This window comes from Xiphophorus hellerii, chromosome 9 (assembly GCF_003331165.1).
Source record: "Xiphophorus hellerii strain 12219 chromosome 9, Xiphophorus_hellerii-4.1, whole genome shotgun sequence".
NCBI classification, from domain to species: Eukaryota; Metazoa; Chordata; class Actinopteri; order Cyprinodontiformes; family Poeciliidae; genus Xiphophorus; species Xiphophorus hellerii.
Window position 1 is genome coordinate 15,454,071 of NC_045680.1, and position 18,171 is coordinate 15,472,241.

At 37.7% G+C, this 18,171-nt stretch overlaps 2 protein-coding genes across 3 annotated transcripts in view; both read left to right on the plus strand.

Moving 5' to 3' along the window:
* agbl4 (AGBL carboxypeptidase 4) overlaps positions 1-18,171 on the plus strand; it is a 303,893-nt gene that overhangs the window by 217,940 nt on the left and 67,782 nt on the right. The gene's annotated exons all lie outside the window — the stretch shown is intronic.
* bend5 (BEN domain containing 5) lies at positions 832-18,099 on the plus strand. 2 transcript variants are annotated; one of them, XM_032572808.1, is made up of 6 exons: positions 832-1,439; positions 2,393-2,523; positions 4,317-4,812; positions 7,298-7,446; positions 11,784-11,997; positions 12,130-18,099. In XM_032572808.1, exons 1-6 carry the CDS (start codon positions 1,256-1,258, stop codon positions 12,324-12,326), a joined length of 1,371 nt encoding a protein of 456 aa, XP_032428699.1. In that variant the 5' UTR covers positions 832-1,255; the 3' UTR covers positions 12,327-18,099. The 2 variants fall into 2 exon arrangements, with proteins under 2 accessions (XP_032428699.1, XP_032428700.1); XM_032572809.1 differs by lacking the exon at positions 832-1,439 and adding an exon at positions 1,489-1,620.

Consider the following 18,171-nt stretch of genomic DNA (forward strand, 5'->3'; position numbering starts at 1 on the left):
TTTGATAAAAAGTAAATAAATAAAGTCTGGTTCTAATTTTTCTTTAAATGGTTTATAATTATGTGACTCTAAGCAAAATGAAGCAGAAAAACAGCCCCCAAATTAAAGGCCAACTTGGTATCTGAGTAGCCATCGGCCGTTCACCATTATCTAGGTGTTAACAAGATAATAAAAAAATAACACACAAAAAAACATATTCTGTCAAAGAAGGTGTTTTCTAATGCTGGATTTTGCATAAAGTGTTGCACTGCTGTCTTCCCTATATTTATTGTTGGGTAAACATTTCAATGGCTTACTAATTTCCTGTTATATTACAAATCCATAATATTCTGGTGAATAAGCACTTAAACATTTTGGTGATTAGTGCTTATTTTTTAGCTGTTGGGTCATTTTTTGTTTTACTGATAATAAAAGTAAAAGTATGGACATTTTTTTGGTAATAAATGTTCTCAACAGAAACATTTTATTTTATGTCTTATTAACGTCTCATTTTCTTTTTGAAATTAATTTTAAAAGAAAAATTAATAGATTTTAAAATTAAAGCTATTAAAATCAATTGTTTCTTAGTAAAACAGATTCTGTCGCTAAAATATATGCTTTATTTTTTTATTTCACTCCACCTTGTGTGTGTGTGTTTTTTTGTCTCACCTCACATGCAATAAAAACATAAAAAGTGAAATGATTCTCCTTATCCAAACTCATTAGGTATGTTTTACTTGATCTTTTTTGTCCATTGTTATTTGTCTTTGTGATTAAATAATAAATTGGAGAGGACTTTTTTTGTTCTGTGGTAATCTTCAAATAATTTGAAACAGAATATAAAAATGTAATTAATTTAAAATCTGTCCATGTTTTACAAGATAAAGGGAAACGGCTTGTATTACAATTACAATTTGGTATTTGTAAATAAAACGCGTAAATACCAAAATCGTGGCATTTTTACTTCATGTTATAATATGGTGAGAATCTCATACCTGTTTAATACTTATATCCGAGAAAATGATGTCGTTTTAAAAGAAATATTTGTAGAAATCCTAGAATTAACGAACACAACAAACATGTAAAGGTTTATTACTAAGATTAAAGTTACGTCTATTACTTTTGCCTTGATCTACCCTGGTGATGTGGACCAGGCAAGAGTAGCCGAGCGCCGACACCATCCCCAACCCCCCATGAGTGTATTTTTTTTTTTTAATACTTTGTGAGGAAAAACTGTCAACCATATCCAAAGTGTAGGACCAAAGAGAACTAAATAATGTATGCTTTTGTTAGGTTCTTTGAAGACGATATGTGCTACGCGTTACCCGTTTCAACCATCGAAGATTTCAGACCTCTGCACAGAACAGATTTTGATAATCAGAAGGTGTATCTGGTTCACAGAACTGAGGAGAATGGCTGCGCAGGCCAGCCGTGCGAAGCACAGATCCTTGCCCTTGCAGGTAAGTTACTCCTCCTGACACCCGGGCGACACCGGGTTTAATGCTCGTTTTATCTGACGGAACAACTAACGATCCCATGCGTGCGGGTGGCAGAGCTGTCAAAGCGAGTGTTTTCGGTGGATCCGTCAGGACGTGATCAGCTGGAATCTGACAGCAACAACAACGTCCTCCGCTCTAGCTAGTAAGGCATGCTAGTAATGTTTGCTAACTTCAGGAGGCTGTCATAGCTTGTCGGTGCTTTGCAGGTTTTTATGCGTGTAGTCCCTCATTCTGCTGTTAATCTGTTCTTCTTCTGTAAATGATAATTAGTGGTTTATATTGGTATTATTCAACGCCGTCTAGCCAAAGCAATTGTTTACACCAGGAAGCTAACCCTGCTAGCTTACGTTAGCATGCTAAGTACGAGACGCTGAATGAAAGCGGACATGGTGTTATCACCATATTATGAGCGCATTCTTTCCTCTGTCATTTTATGAGAGCTTCCCGTGTGGATTCGTGACAGCCCGAAAGCTTTTGTGGTGCGGTTAGCCCGTTAGCTGCTGAGGCTTTGTGCTACAGAGTTTGCGGCGCTGCAGTCATTTCCGTGTGACACGTCTGTCCATCAGTCAGCATGACAAAGTTCTGTCCGTTTGGAAACATAATGATAATGTGAGAACAGTACAAGCGGAACGTTATCCTGCTGTAGTAAAAAATAATATTTACACACAGTCGTTTTTCTTTTGCATTAGAAGTTTAGCTGCGTCCTTTTCCTGAAAGTGAGCTGCACGGGCTGAGAGATGAGAACAATGTCAAAGCTCATACCGCAGTCCACCGAAAAGCTTCCCCTCTATACTGCCGAAGTTAGTTTTGTGAGGTCAAAATAAGGGGCAAAGCAACGCTGGGGTTGTTCTTTTTGATAGACTACTTTCAACTTTCATTACAAATACATGCAACTTTTCTAAACGACTTTGCAGATACAGTAGAAGAATTTGAAGACAGTATAATCCAAAAAAAGATGAAAATTCCCAAGATGTCCATCAGGAATTCAGGAAAGTCTATCGAGAACAATTTCGGAGAAGAGAGATTACCACTGAGGCATAAAAAGGTAGGTAGCCTGTATAAACTGGCTGATTTGTATTGCATCAGTTTTTGTAGATGAATAATTCATGTATTTATACCAGGTCATTTATTAGAAACAATAGCATAGTTTTGTCCTTATTATGCACTTCCAGTATAAACCTATAAGTCTTAAAGCATTAAGATAATAAAATATGAGAACTATTAGTCAGATTATAGTTAATTATCACTCTTTACTTCACCTAATCAGTTTTTAAGTCATGGCTGATGTTTACATATTTGACATTGCCATGTATGTCTTGTCTTTCTTCCATTTGTCTTTTGATTATTTAATATTACATTTCCATAAACTTGGCTGACATCCAAAAACCCCTACGCTATTTTTACCATATGCTGGATTAACACAAATTCAGCACTCTGGACAGCTGCCCTTTCACCGGCAAATCCGCTGAGCGGCTCATCACAGAACTCGGTGACTCCTCTCCTCTGGTCCTACTGAGATCTGCAGTCAAAACAAACAGATTGCAGGCTCTTCCATGTCTCTGTATAGGCTGATGTGGATTTATCATTTTTCTTATATGTAATGTATGTATGTAATGTAATGTAATGTAATTTACTATGTAGTAAATTACATTAAAACCTTAATTTCACAAAAGTATTTTATGTTTCTAGGCCTGACCACATTGGAAAATACAATATGCCTTTTTTCATTGGCTAAGATTTTTTTAAAGAAATGTTTTAATTCTGTCAATTTTATGGGATTTTGGAAAAGTGGAAATTCATAACAAATGTCATCTCGAGGCACTTTATGAAAAAAAAAATTCTCATGTTACCTACTGGACTTCTTGAGGAAGCTAAGATCCTTTAAGGTTTGCAGCAAGATGCTGCATATCTTCTGTAAGTCTGTTGTTGAGAGCATCATCTCTTCTGTCATCATCTGTTGAGGCAGAAGCTTCAGAGCCAGGGACCTAAAAGGCTCAACAACTTGATAAAGAATCCTGGTTCTGTTCTCAGCGTTACTCTGGAAATGATGATGCAACAAAGGATTTTACATAAAATCAAGAAAAGTATGGACAACCCTGACCACCCTCTTTATGAGACTGTCTTAGAAAAACAGAGTAAAGCTGTTGTAAAAGAATATTTTAGTAATCGAGTACTCTATTGATCAGTTTTACGATTAATCGAGTGATCCTCTCTCTCTCTTTCTGCGCTAAATAATAAAACACAATTTAACGAAGCTTCGAGGTAGATAAATTTTCCTCAAGGAATTTCAATAATCGAGGTACTTGAATCATTCGAGAAATCGTTACAGCCCTGAAACAGAGCGTCTTTAGGCAGAGGCTTCTTCAAATTCACCTCAATATAAACCGCTACAGGAGGTCTTTCCTGCCCACAGCCATCACACCATCTGCAATAACTCTTTGAAGAATATTGAGTTACAATAACATTTAATTTCCCTTTGGGATCAATAAAGTATTTTGAATTTTGACTATAAACACCTGATATGTAGTTGAGTGACTAGGATGCTAAATCACAGGGAGATCAGTGGGGACAAAATGGTGATGGAAAACATAGAGGAGGGAGAAAAATCTGGACAATCAAAACAAAATACAAAACAAATATATTGCAGAGTCAGGATTTTCTAAAATCATCCATCTCTAGTATAACCCAGTTTTTATATCGGACCTGACCTCTGTTTGAGCGTTAGGATTGCACTTGTGTCATTACAGTTTCATATCTATCATGCTCAGTTTGCCTTTGGTCGCAGTTGAAATGTCCTGTATCTGTCCCATTACTTTTCTAACCTGCTATTTTGTGTAGGCCCTGCCTCAAGACCATGGAAAGCCCCTCTCTAACTCCTCCAAGAGCCTCGCCGCAGTAGTGGCTCGCCTGGAAAGAAATGCTGCCAACTCCTATATGGAAGGTGAAGAGGACTTGGATGAGGACCGGTTGGCCGAGGAGGGAGAGGACGCAGATGACGAAGAGGAAGAAATGGAGGCAGAGCATCGGCAACATCATCATCATCACCATCATCATCATCACCAGCAGCAGCAACATTTGGAGGTGGACACGCATTGTGTGTCGGAGGTAGTGGCGGCAGTCGTTCCGAGGGTTCTGTACGAGGAGCTGGTTCACAGCTACAGGCAGCAGGAGGAGGAGATGAGGAGACTGCAGCAGGAGCTGGAGAGAACCCGCAGGCAGCTGGTGCAGCAGGCCAAGAAGCTGAAGGAATACGGCAGCTTGCTGACAGAAGTCAAAGAACTGAGGGACTTCAACAGGAGGCTGCAGGATGTACTCCTCATGAGACTGGGCAGCGGTGAGAAAACAAGAGCATGCGCTCAGACACACAGTCGTCCACAACATGTGGTACTCTGATGATTTTTGTTTTTGTCAGAAAAGTTAACGCAGCTGTTATTGGAAATTTTTTGTCAAACTCAGACGAATACATTGTTAGTTTGTGTTGAGAAGCCAATTCTGACTTTTAAGGCAAATGATGGATGTGTGTGCAGTTTGGTTTGTTCTGCAGGAAGGTACTGGCAGTCTGATAAGTTTTCAGCTTGATTTGGGGAATTAAAAATGAATGTACTCGATAACACAAAGACATTAACAAGTTATTTATGGAGGACCAGAAGAAAAAGTATCTGAAAAGAAAATAATGCTGTCTGCATGTCAGAATAGAAGTTCTTTATATCCCAAAAATGAATGGATTTTGGATTCTATTTCGATAAACATTTGCTTACTATTAGTCAGCAATACATTATTTTCTGATTGGATAGAAGATGGACATCTCTGAAAAATAAGATGATGTACCTGGGATATCATTGTAGAAAGAACAAGTTATTTTCCAACAAAAAATGTCATGTAAAAAATTATTCATACCCTTTGCAATAATCACTGGAAAAGCCTTTATTAGCCATTACATTAACTAAAGCCCTAATTACTGACCAGCTTTTTGTACTGTAGGTCTCCATTATTATCTTTGACCATTAATCTTTTTCAATTAGCTCCAAGTCTCTAATTTTTAGCGCCTTTCACATTTTCCTTATTGGACTCGTTAATACTTTTTTCTCATCTAACAGTTTCTTCACCACTTAAGCTTTGTGTTTTGGGTCACTGTTATGATGAAACATCCACTGGTGCCCAAGACAAAGCTTCTTTGCAGACTAGATGATGATGATGATGATGTAGTCTTTCTTTTTATGATGTTTTACTTTGGTTAGATTCCCATTTGCTGAAAAACACACTCAACGTTTCGTGTTCCCACCACCAAGCTTGACCAAACTTGTTTCTTGGGTTTGATTGCTTCTCCTTTGTCAAGATTATATTATCGTGTACAGACAATAATATTTTTGCTTCATCTGACTATAAAAAAGGCCCAGCAGAGTTTTGTGTTGCTCACTCAGAGAACCAGGATCCTCTTTGGTCTGTTGCTATGGAGTCCAGCAGCATACAGTATCTGCTTGGTGTCTGTTCTGAGATGTTGCCACTGCTTTGGCCCACATCCTTCTGAAGGCCTGTGACAGTGGTGCAGTGTGGTAATTTTTTACACTGTGGCCACTGTACATACACAGTCCTTTGAGTTGTGAGCAGCCACAGGTCCTCAGAGAAATGGTGTTTGAAGAAAACAGCTGTTCCTAAAATGCCGTGTAATTACTGAGCTTTAGAACAACAAAGACTATTCAGAGTTGCGTAGAACATTTTCATACACACTCACAATGTGCAGTGGTTATGAATACTTTCAGCCATGCTCTCTTGTTTTATTAAAAATATAAGTCAAACTTCTAAATTAAATCTTACTGTAATTTACTGCATATTGTAATATTACATTTGAACGAACATCTACATTATTTTCAGTCAGAAAGAAAACATGTTGGTCAAGTTAAGAATATGTTAAATCTAAAGTAAGTATTTACAGCACACAACCTGTGCTGTAAATACACAGCATTTACAGCACAGGCTGTGCTGTAGGTTGTGCTTCAGGTTGTTGAAGGGTCTGCTCTAACCGTGACAAACAGCATGTGAAGGCATGGAAAGAAAGAACTGGCTATTGAGAAATTATTGAAAAGCAGCACTCATCCATTTAAAATACATTTCAAAAAACATCATTAATTTGTATTTTGTTTTATTTGTTACAAAACATTCAAGAATCCCGTAGTTGTCAAGCTGAGACTTCAATAAGTTGATTCACTTAGGTTTGAATGTTTGCTATTTACCTGTGCATGACATTTAGTTGAGTGAAAAACTAACTTAAAAAATAGACGTTTCAAATAGATTTTGTTTGAATTATCACAAGCCCGTACAGGGCCCTTCTTTAAGTTTTAAGTGAAATATTTATGTAAGATAAGACTTGCACCAAAAGATTTTAAAATGTACTTGCAGTAGAGATATTAGTGGTGTCATAAAGCAGTGTGCAAAGCTAAGCTGGTGTTTAGATTAGACTCCCTGCATATGCAAACAGAAGCTGGTTGGACCATCTAATGGTTTGGCTACAGATTAGAGCACCCTGGGAGTCTGTCAGTCCGGGAATAAAGTGCATCATTGACTGATATTAAAACTCATCAGCTGCAGTGGAGCTTAGCGTGGCGTGGCCAGCTACCAGCACAGCTTAGCTACTGTGTCAGGCCACAGGGTAAACCAGAACAAAAACAGGAAACAAAAAAACACGTTGTTCCAGCTGTACCAAGACTTCTTTCTTTATATGTTTATATTCACATATACTAACCATCAGGAAATGGCTGATGGCTGGAAATGAAGATCCAGTGATTGTTTCTGTGGTGTTGAATGTCACCTTTGTCTCCTAGAGCCTATGCACGACAATGGCACTCAGACAATCAAGGCTGAAGTGGTCGAACCTATAGTTGAGGCCCAGGAGACATGCAGGGAAGAAGCTAACACAAGTTCAAGCTATTCGCCCTCACCCAGAACTGTGTACACCTGCAACGATGGGAAGGTGAGTCCGACTGGGCCAAAAGTTTATTTTAGCACTTTAATCTTCACCTTGGTGCCACTTGTAAAGATTTATATTTTCATCTAATCATAAATTAAACTAATCTTTTACAAGGAATTAGAATATTCTGTGTAAAACTTCTAGTTTTTAGTTGCCTGCTCATCTGTCCCCTACATTCATAATTTGGAACTAGGAAGACGTTGTAGAAGCAGTGACATGTTCTTTAGTAAGATAATTAAACCCATCTGAATAAGAATATACTTGCATAAATAATTTATTTAATTTATCATTTAGCACATATGTATTAAGGAATATTCTATACATAGAATATTTCATATTTGTGATATAGTGTACATTTATGAGTGTGTTATTCATGAATTTAACCAATCAAAGCCAGAGGCTGAAGCTGATATGACTCTAGTGAAGCTGCTTGGTGTGAAGTGGACTTACTCTGCTGATATGCATTTAGATGTTATGTGGAGCCCTGCAGAAAATTATCAATAAGATTACTTAAGAGATGCTGAATTAATATGATTATTCAGAATTTAATTAAGATTTAGATCTAATTAGTATATATTTGATTAATTGTGAATAAATTCTTTTTTTAGGTTGATTTATTTAGTTTTAGTTTACATTTGGATAATTTTGGCACTTTAAAAGCCTGACTTCAATGAAGCCGTGGTAAAGTTGAACATGACTCTAACTACCCCTAAGAACTTTCCCTTCTTGATTTGGTATTCTTGCCCATTTGCTTGTGCGTGACCGTAGAAACTGGGCTGACTTTTGCAGGAAACGCTGCATTCCCTGTTAACAACCACAAACTGTGCAACATGCTGTCGTCGCTGATCAGTCCTTTCCCCTTTGCTGCCCTGTCCTAGCAGGTAAACAAGGTTGAGAAGATTATTATTGTTCCTGCAAGCCCAGCCAGCATCATCAGTGTTTATTACCCTGTTAGGGTTCTTTACTTCCCCCCCTGCTGTAACTCAACCAGCCGCCCTGTCTCTGATGATGGGAGGGGAAGAACGAGGGGGGCACTACAAGCTCTTGGGTCCGTGGCCACTTGAAGCGTGAAGAACACTTGCAAATTAGAACGCTCCTACATCAGGGAACCCATATTAATTATTTGCACGAGAAGACTTTAAAGTGACTGACAGGTTAGACCTAGTGAGAGTGCAAAGGGAGGTTAGGAAAGGAAAGGAGGAGGGATAGATGGTGAGAAAGAGATAAACGAGAGCAAAAGGGCTGGGAGGATGAAAACATGCTTGTCTAACTTAAGGCCAGTAAAAAGCTTGTCTGCTGGCTTGCAGCCTAAAGCACATTAGCCTCAGAGGGAAAAGCTTTTTGGACTCTGGCCTAAAGACTTTACAGTGATAAGAGAATAGAGAAGGAAAACAGACACACATTTGCCCCCTGCTGCATTAGCTCACCTTTAAGACCAAGTCAGTCCCCCTGGCCTGGCAATCGGCTTTCACTGTTTTGCAGCGATTTATTCAATGTTCACTCACATTGTGTGGAGCGCGACAGGCTAAGTGATATTGTAGGTAATCAAAGCTGCGACCTGAGTTTGTTTACTTTATAGCAGGTGAAATTGGCCTCCCTTTAAAACAGTCTGGTCTAAGTGGATACATTACCTACAGCAACTTTAGTGCTGCACAGATCAAGTAGCAGAACTCCTAAAACATTTAGTATTGACTTGATGTTGTTGTTCACTGTTTCTAATTCAAGTTCTATGTGGGGCTCAAATTATTTATAGTGTAATTGTAAAGGTTTTGATTCACTGTTTGGTTTAATCCGCATGTTATTGCATGCTCACAACAATGAGATAATAAATTTAAAGTCATTTTGACAAAGAAATAATGCTAAAAGTTTGTTCCTATAGTAAACAGAAGAAGCTGTACCCAACTATGTGTCAGAATGACAACAATGTTCAAACAGTAAATGGGTCACTGTTTAGTTTTTGTTTTTAGCTTTTCATTTAGTTCTTTATTTCTGTTTCAGCTCGATTAATTGTTTCTAGGGCTGAAACAATTAATCGGATTATGATGAATCAATTGTTGAAATAATTGTCAATAAATGTAGTAATAGATTAATCGTTAACTGGAGTACATAAAGGGCCATTTGCTGTAAAACAACATTCAGAGCATTAAGTAAGCTGTAACAGGGCAAAAATATATATACATTTAATTTAAAGACACCTTTGTCTGTAAATATGTTTTACCCTAAACTCCTCAGGTGGCAAAGTTTTAACTTCACTAGGTTCATGAATACTGTTAATGCATTTTAGGCAATAAAATGTTTATTTTCCTATTTAATAAAGGAATTGAATTGTATAAGACTACTAGAATGGAAGTGGGAAGGGTGGATCTGAGAAACAATCTGCAGCACTGAAAACAAAATGGAAAATTAGTAAATAGACTTAGAGCTCGCAGGAACTTCAGCACTTTAAAACAAAAGTCTGTAAGAAGCTGCTATAGGCTGCCTGACTGACCTATTTGGGGCTGAGGTCGAAAGTGACTATGACCTTTGTTATGAAAAGAAAATGTTCTTGAGACTTTCTGCAATAAATAAAACCAAAAAAATAATAATATAATAAAATAATTTTTAAAAAAGTTGCTTCAGTGTTTAGAAAATTTGGTTTTAAATTTGGCAACATATAACAGATGTAATGCATGTTTTACTAGTTTAAAGGTGTTTATTTGCAGTTTGGACTTATTGTTTACAAGTCCCCCAGAGTTTTAACCAAACTATTACTCTTTAAAACCATAACTAGCCTTCGATACAAGAGGCATATCATAAAATAAATAAAGTTGCTGATACTCTGGAAGCTCGACTGTATCACAGTGGATTTATTTGAGGCCAGCGTTTCAACATCAGCTCAGACTCTGCTCTCCAGGATTCTTCAGGGCTGATTTCTCTTAGTGGGATTAGTGCCAGTCGAAGAATTACAAACTAGTGTTGGTCCAACAACAGGACAACACACTTATCATCGCTGCTTCACTGGTCCATCTTGTTTAATGCTGTAACCTGAGCTGATACCAAACCCTTATAGATTTTAAATTGGTCACACATCCAGCCTTCAAGTTTCTCAGTATGAAGAAATACTTGGAAACTGCTTTTTTTTTTAAACATATGGTGTCTGTCAATGGCTGTTGCAGCATTTTCTTTTTATTTTAAAGAAAGGTAAAAATCATTGCTAGACTGAAGTGAGGGGAAAAAATGAAGTGACATCTTTATAGGAACTGCAATGTTGGGCTCACATGGCTTTCTGCTGCAAATAGGTATAATAACATGTGTTGCCATAATGATCGTTAGCTTAAAGCAGCTTCAAGTATTCAAACCACTTAAAATTTTGGACATTTATTCATGTCATAACTCAGCACTAAAATTTTTATGATAGATTAAAACAAAATAGTAGGTTGTTATGAAATAAAGATAAAGTGATACAAGGTTTATAAAACATTTTGCAAACAAAAATTATTCAGGCTCTCCGGATCAATACTTTGTATAACCAAGTTTTTACCTTGAAGAAAAGCTGGTGCAAATCTTTACAGAAAATTTCAAGCTCAGACGGATCAGATTTTATGCAGCTGCAAACATGAGTCTTTTCAACAGATTTGTAAACTGGTGTAGGTTTGGAGTTTGACACTGACACATACTTGACACTATTTTCTTGTAGATTTGGTGTACAATATTTGTGGTAGCTGTTTGCCCCAATCTCCATTCTTTTCCAGCCTCTAACATGTTTTCTTCCAGAATTGCTCTGCGTTTTAATACCATCCATTTTTCCGTCAACTCTGACTAGCATTCGTGTCCCTGCTAATGTCCCTGCTAAAGAAAAATACCCCCCATAGCAAGATGCTGCCACCACCTTGTTGTTTAATGAGAATCAAAGATTTGATGTGATTTTACAACTTAGCTCTGTTTAAAATTTCCCCATAAATTTATCCCTGACTCGTCTGTGTTCCTTGGTCGTCATGATGCTGTTTATCCCAGCAAACGTCTGAAATCTCCATAGTACAACTTTATTATTGATTAAGTGCTTTTTGAAGGCAGTTGGTTGTAGCAAATTTATTTAGGGTTATTGGTATAATGGGGCTGAAAACTAATGCACTTCACGCTTTTTAGATTTTTATCTGTAACATTTGCATCCTTTTCTTTCCAGTGGAAATGTTTGAATACTTTGCTTGAAACTTTAAAAAGTGCATCATAATTGTATGTTTGCTTTTTTTAATTCTCCCATTCACCCAAAAACAAACCCAACATTACTGTAATTGCTACTGCTAATGACAATATTCATTCGGTGTTTACTTAAATCTGCTTTTTACATATGTTGTCTGCAGGTACATCTTGGGGGTGGGATCTGGGTGGAGGAAGAGAAATGGCACCAGCTTCAGAGGACCCAGGGAGATTCAAAGTTCACAAAGAACCTCGCTGTGATGATTTGGGGCACTGAAACCCTTAAAAACCGTAGTGTCACGGGTGTGGCCACTAAAAAGAAGAAAGATGCCCTGCCCAAACCTCCACTGTCACCCAGCAAGCTGAAAATAGTCAGAGGTAAGCTCAGTTAAAGTCTTAACTTTAAATGTTTTAAAGTAAATAGGTGAGTACGTATTTAGCAGACATCAATAATAAGATGAGCATCTTCTCATCGGATGCACTGACCCCCTTGACTCGCTCCTTCCCCAGAGTGTCTCTACGACAGAGTGTCTCAAGAAACGGCCGACAGCGCTGAGATCACGCAGAGATTGTCCAAAGTGAACAAATATATCTGTGAAAAGATAATGGACATCAACAAGTCCATCAAGAACGAGGAGCGACGGGAATCCAAGCTGCTAATCAGACAGACAGTCAAGATGGAGAACTTCACCTACGATGGCATATAGTGATCAACTGTCACGTCAGCGCCTTCTGCCCCGCGTGGCCCGTAGGATGTTTAGGGGACTTGCTATGGGAGGGTTGGGGACTGCTGTCACTGTTCCAGAAGCTGTCATATTTCTTTCACACAGGTCCTATCCCACCTCCCTATAGGTCGAGCGTCATGCTTATCATTTCTTTTATTGGCTGCCAGGCAGCTTTACCCACCAGCACATGAAATAGTTTGACATGAGCTGGAGTGAGTGTTTTTTTTATAAGCTTTACCATTGGTATGGAGGTGTGTGCATATGTGTCGAGAGAGCGAGGTTAGATATGATAGTTAATTTATTGTTCTGTGTCAGAACATCATTTTGAGTCCTGGAACTTTTAAAAAGTAAGAGATTATTCCTGTAGGTAGAGTCTTCTGATGCTGTATAATTGACGATGCTAGCTAACGCCGGGTCTTATACTGTTGGGGATTGGAGTGTCGGTACTAAATGCAAAGAATGGGACGTCAGGGTCTCGAATGCACAAGTCTTAATTAGTAACAGCCATATGACGGTTTGCTCCAAGAGATTACCTTTGAATGTGTGCTGTCTCTTAACTCCTTTAACACATCTGCTCATGAGAAGAGGGCTTAGAGAGGGTTGTTGGAAAGAATGACTCCAACTTATGAGTCAGTAAAGCTACATTTGATTTTTTTAAATTTTTGTACCTTTCATGTTAACACATACAATTAATGTATGAGGACATGAAAGGATTGAAATATATTTAAGAGATGCACCAATCAGACTTTTTCTCAGCCAATATTAATTTTTGTTTACCTGTTTTCCAAAACATAGTTGGGAAAACATCAAGCTGCAGGTTCTTTGACAGAGATAATTGTTTTGAATCCAACTAAAAATTTAAGGTTATTCCCATTTAAACTTAGAGGCATATTCCCCTAAAAGAAGCTGATGTCAAAGAGTCAAAGAAGCTGATGTTGGGGTGATGCATTTATAGACCAAAATAGTAGTAAGAGTTCTTAGTTTGGACTTAATGAACAAGCAAAAAATCAGATTTTTTAGTATCTGACTTTGGGATTAAATAAAAAGTGGTCAATTTTGATTCTTCCCCTATTAATTGGTGCATCTCTAATATTTCTGCGTCAGTCTTAGTCATTTGAATAAAATTGAGTCTAGAGTTGCTGCGGTACAGGCATGTTGATGCCTTGAAAGGCCTTAAATGGATTCGGCAATCTCCAGGGACATGTATGTCTCTGGGTTTTTATTTTTTTATTTTAAAAGTAAGCTGTGATTGTAAATGTTTTGTAAGCTGAAGTGATGAAGCTTCACCTGCACTTTGCTGTGAGAATGTAAGAGTTGGCCAGGTACTATTATTATGTGTGGTTTGCACCGTTCGATTGAGGTGAGCCGGACTAGCGGCCAGGTGAAAATCAGAGCACAGCTCTGCGCAGTCCAGGTCATCTTGTTGTGAAAGCTGTGGGTAAAGCTGTCTGCAGCACTATTTTGCTTTTCTTTCTTTTCTTTTTTTAAGGTTGTCTGGCCCTGCTGAATCCCATCCTAACCCTCTCTTCTTTTTAGTCACACCACTGGGGAAAATAGTAAGGTTGCTCCAGTGACAATTTCGTCTGAGCTATGCCATCAAAAGTTTTAAAATTTTCTTTTATCGTGTATGTTTATATATATATATATAGGATTTTTCTCTCCTGTTATATTGTTTTGATCTGAAACGGTTTGTGTGGCTGTCTGCAGGCTGGAACTAAATGCTGCAGATTGAAATCTCAACTGTGACCTAGCTGTGGCTAACTGTGAATCTGCTGCAGAGCTGTCCATCAAACCTTTCTCCTCTTCACACTCGTAATTCCTGGATGTCTCTCAGTTTATTTCTCTCCATTTTTTGTTTGTTTGTTTGTCTTGGTTTGTGTCATATCACAACTTCATATCAGCCTTTCGTTAAGCTACTTTATGTTCCAAATAGGATAGAAACAGATGCATATGTTTGCCACTAAAGTTGGTGGTCGTATTACAGTTTAAAGGTTCTGATCATATTTGATGCAGTGTTTTTCATACTGTATTTCTTATCCATCTGTTTCCTGTTTTGTTTTTTTTTACTTAGTTTTTTTTTATATGAATCATTGGCTTTAAGCTAGTTGTTGTATCCAAATGTTGATCAGTTGAGTCTACCAACAGAAAACAAATCCACCTCATTCATAGCCAAAGTTATCCCATAGGAACAAGAGAGAGAACGGGTTTATTTACCAAGTCAGAGCCAGTAGATTAGAACAACATTGTGATATTTGGTAAACCTCACTTTAAATCAGTGAAAATCTCTATTCTTAACTCTTAAATATCAAGATGCAGTAATTATCAGCTCATATCTTTTACATTGAATGCACTTTAAATTTTACTGCAATTTCTTCAATTTTAAACAATTGTTTGTCATGATAGCTTTATTGTTTGGGCCTGTCTGTCATTTTTATTCTCATGAAGCACCTTATGACATTTTGGTTTTTATTTCTTATCATTAAAACAAAATTGAGTTATTGGAATGACTCTGGCAAGCTGACACCCCATAATAAGCTTGGTAAGTTCAATGTTTAGCTGTAAGGTTTATTAGATCTGCAGATTCGTAACAAATTGACGTTGAAACTGGAATCAGCTACTCCATTATTTCCTCCTGGATATTAAGCCGCGACCTTGGCAGACTGGCAAGCAACAAATAAGTTAGTTTAAAACAGCAATGTCCATTTTAAAGACTTTACCTTTGAAATGTTTAAGATGACTGGAAATTGTGCTTTAGCTTAACACATCTACATGCTGTTCACGTGTACAAATATGACTTATATAGAGTTCCAATGGAGTATTTTTTACAATTGAGTTGTAACTGTGAGGACTGAATGATGAAGCTGATAAAAGTTGGATGCAGACTGAGGAATCAGCTGGGTTTGCACAAAAGAATTTTGGCCCATGCAAAGGTATTGGGGCTTAGTGAATAACAAAGTCAAGCAATTGTGACAAATGTCTTTTTATTTTATTTTATTTTTTTGTAAACCAGAGTCCCCTTTTTTGTTTTGTTTATTCTATGTACAAAGTAAGATAAGGTACACATGTTGGAGCGTGTATTGAAAATACTTGCAATTTAAAAGGAAAAAAAAAAGCTTTCTGCTGTGCAAAGCCACCTTACTGAAATTCAGATGCGTTGTTGTGTACTGTGTTTGTGTTTCTTTGTTGTTCGATGCCAAAAGAGGGCGTGGTTGTAACGATGCTTAAAGAGAGCATTTATAGAGCTATTACATCATCATTTTGAAAGGCTGGTTTCCTGGAGAGAGATTAAAACCTATAATCCCTTAACTAAAACCATCTTCAGTGGATGAAAGCTGTACCATCGCAGATTTAGCCTAATCTGCGATGACACGGCCAATCTGACAATAGAGTGCCAGAAGTTTTGGCAGCCGTCTCGTAACATACCGGGCATATTACACAACCTGGAATAGAGAGTCATGGATATTTTAGGCTAGTTTGACTCTGTAACACAACACACCACCATAGCAGTAGTTGTAGGAAGGAAACCTGCTGGACATGATCCTCTTCTTGTGCCACTTCTTGTTCCTTACTCACCTGCTTTATGGCTTACGCTGTGAATACCTGTCAGAAGCTTCTCAAAACGATGGAGCTTTCTTTTACTTTTTCATAGTTCGATTGAGGAAAGAGTGATTCGAGTTTTTAAGCTTCACTCTGTTGAGCAAGATGGATATCTTGCGGTTTGCAGAGCCATACTGTTAACCAGACATGTTACTGTTTGAGCCTCAGATACAATATAAAACAAAAAAAATACAAAGATATACATTGTTAAGCATATATTTTTCTTAAAAGTATCAGTAACTTTGTATACGATCCACAAACCGGTTCTACTTCATCCAACTTCACCGTCCTACCTCATTGTTACTCTGGTGTTTGTCAGTAAATGTAAACTATATGTGTGTATATTATTAAAAAAAAAAAGAAATCTATAGGAAAAGGTATAGCTGGTTGCTCTCAACATGTACAGCATATAAAACACCTCAATACACAAATATCATTCTTCAGCAAAATCCGTTTTCTTATCTGCTTAAAGATGCTGCTGTAAAAGGGGTTTCTGTGTGAGGGGGTTGTCTGAATATATATATATGGATATATATCTTCGCTCTTTGCTATGTTGTGCAGTTGATTGATGGTTGTGTTCTGTCTCTGTACTGCAATCTGAGATTTTTACTGGTTGACGGTGCTACCAGCAAACAGTTTGAGAAAAACAAAAACTGATCTACCGGACCTCAAATGGTGCTGTTTTTCTATGTTTTTAATCGTCATACGGCTCTGTGTTATTCAGGTGTGTTAACCGCCGCTATCCCCTCAACTAATCAAAATCCTAAAGCCAAAATGTTTTTGCAAGGCTGGTAACCCTGCTATTACTGTATCAAAATATATGCTATCCATCCAAATATTGTAGATAGTAGTAATATTCTCAGTTTCAGAAGTACCTCAGAAGTTGTTGATTTTAAGTGGGTGCGTCTGCTTCTGTCAATTTCCTTTTGTTGCAGTGTGTTTTTTTCAGAAATATGCATTTTTACTGGTTAGATCAGGTTATCTTCATAGATGGTACATGGTTAAGGGAGCAGTGTGCGTTACAGTAGCAAAGGCCCTCGGCAAAACCATATTCCATTTGGGTCAACCTTGCATTGTATATCAGGGTCCATTTGTATTCAAGGTTTTTACCACACCTATATAAGCAGAAATTAGGAATGTGTAAAGAAAAACATAAATGGGGCTTTATCACACTTGTTTTGTTTACTTTGTCAGTCATAACGGTTGATTTTCCTTCACTTTCTCTGTATTTCTCTGTGTATCTTTGTAAATGCTTTCCTTCAGTTTTATATCTCTGGATTTTCTCTTCGCAGAAAGTGCTTTACATCCTCTTATATCCTGTCCCCTGACCCGCTGCGCTTCAGTGTTTGTTTTCTGCGCCAAAGTGTTTGAGACACGTTAGTACACGTTTCGTTTCTGTCTTCTTGAACTTAACTTTGTCATACTGACGCCTCTCTACTGTGAGTAATGTGTGTTCTTAGACACAGCAGCTGGTTTTCAAGGAAGCACTTTTAAGCCATTCTTTGGACTGTTTTATAACGATTAGCAGTGAGCTTTCCTCCGGCCTATGGGGAGAGTTGAGCCCAGAGAGTTCTGTTTGTAATTCCTATTCAGGTGTAGAATAACTAACCTGGTACCACATCACTGTTGGGATGGAGGCCAACCCCCGAGGTAAAGAGCAGGAGAGAACTGAATGTGTCTGCACAGCCTTGAGATTGAGTCAAATAGGACAATGGCGATATGACAAATCTGTACTGAACTATAATTACGTTTAAGCTCTTTAATTTGAATTAAACTGAGCTATACAGGGCTGCTTGGTATACCTATCTGTAGAATTTAATGCATTGCAGTTATAGTTGGGGAAAGACAGGGTTTCTACTTTATGGAGTATTTATTGTTGGTATAATAATGTGACAAAAAATCTCAAAACTCTTACAGTAAACACTTCCTCTACCCTATTGTAGCCTCCCAGTGGCAAACCACATTTACAGAAAATCTTATAAATATAAACGATAGAGTGTACATGTCTTCGCTAAACCGGCCACACCTCTGCTATGCGAGCAACTCTTTGACGCTTAGCATCCTGTTCTGTGTTTTTTCTCTTGCTGCATTCAGGAACACCCGTTTAAATGTATAGATAAACAGAAATAAATCAAGACTTTTATTCTATCAGCACAAACCTCTGGTCTTGCTTTTTGTGTGTCATTTCCTGCCACAGAGTTTAGGCTTGTTATGCTGTTGTGTTAACGGT

What these genes read in the sequence shown, in the direction of transcription:
- bend5 (XM_032572808.1), top strand. Translation starts at nt 1,256, where the DNA reads ATGTATGCTTTTGTTAGGTTCTTTGAAGACGATATGTGCTACGCGTTA. An exon ending in CCTCATGAGACTGGGCAGCG is followed by an intron (nt 4,813 to 7,297) that starts GTGAGAAAACAA and finishes TTTGTCTCCTAG; the next exon opens with AGCCTATGCACGACAATGGC. An exon ending in CAAGCTGAAAATAGTCAGAG is followed by an intron (nt 11,998 to 12,129) that starts GTAAGCTCAGTT and finishes CTCCTTCCCCAG; the next exon opens with AGTGTCTCTACGACAGAGTG.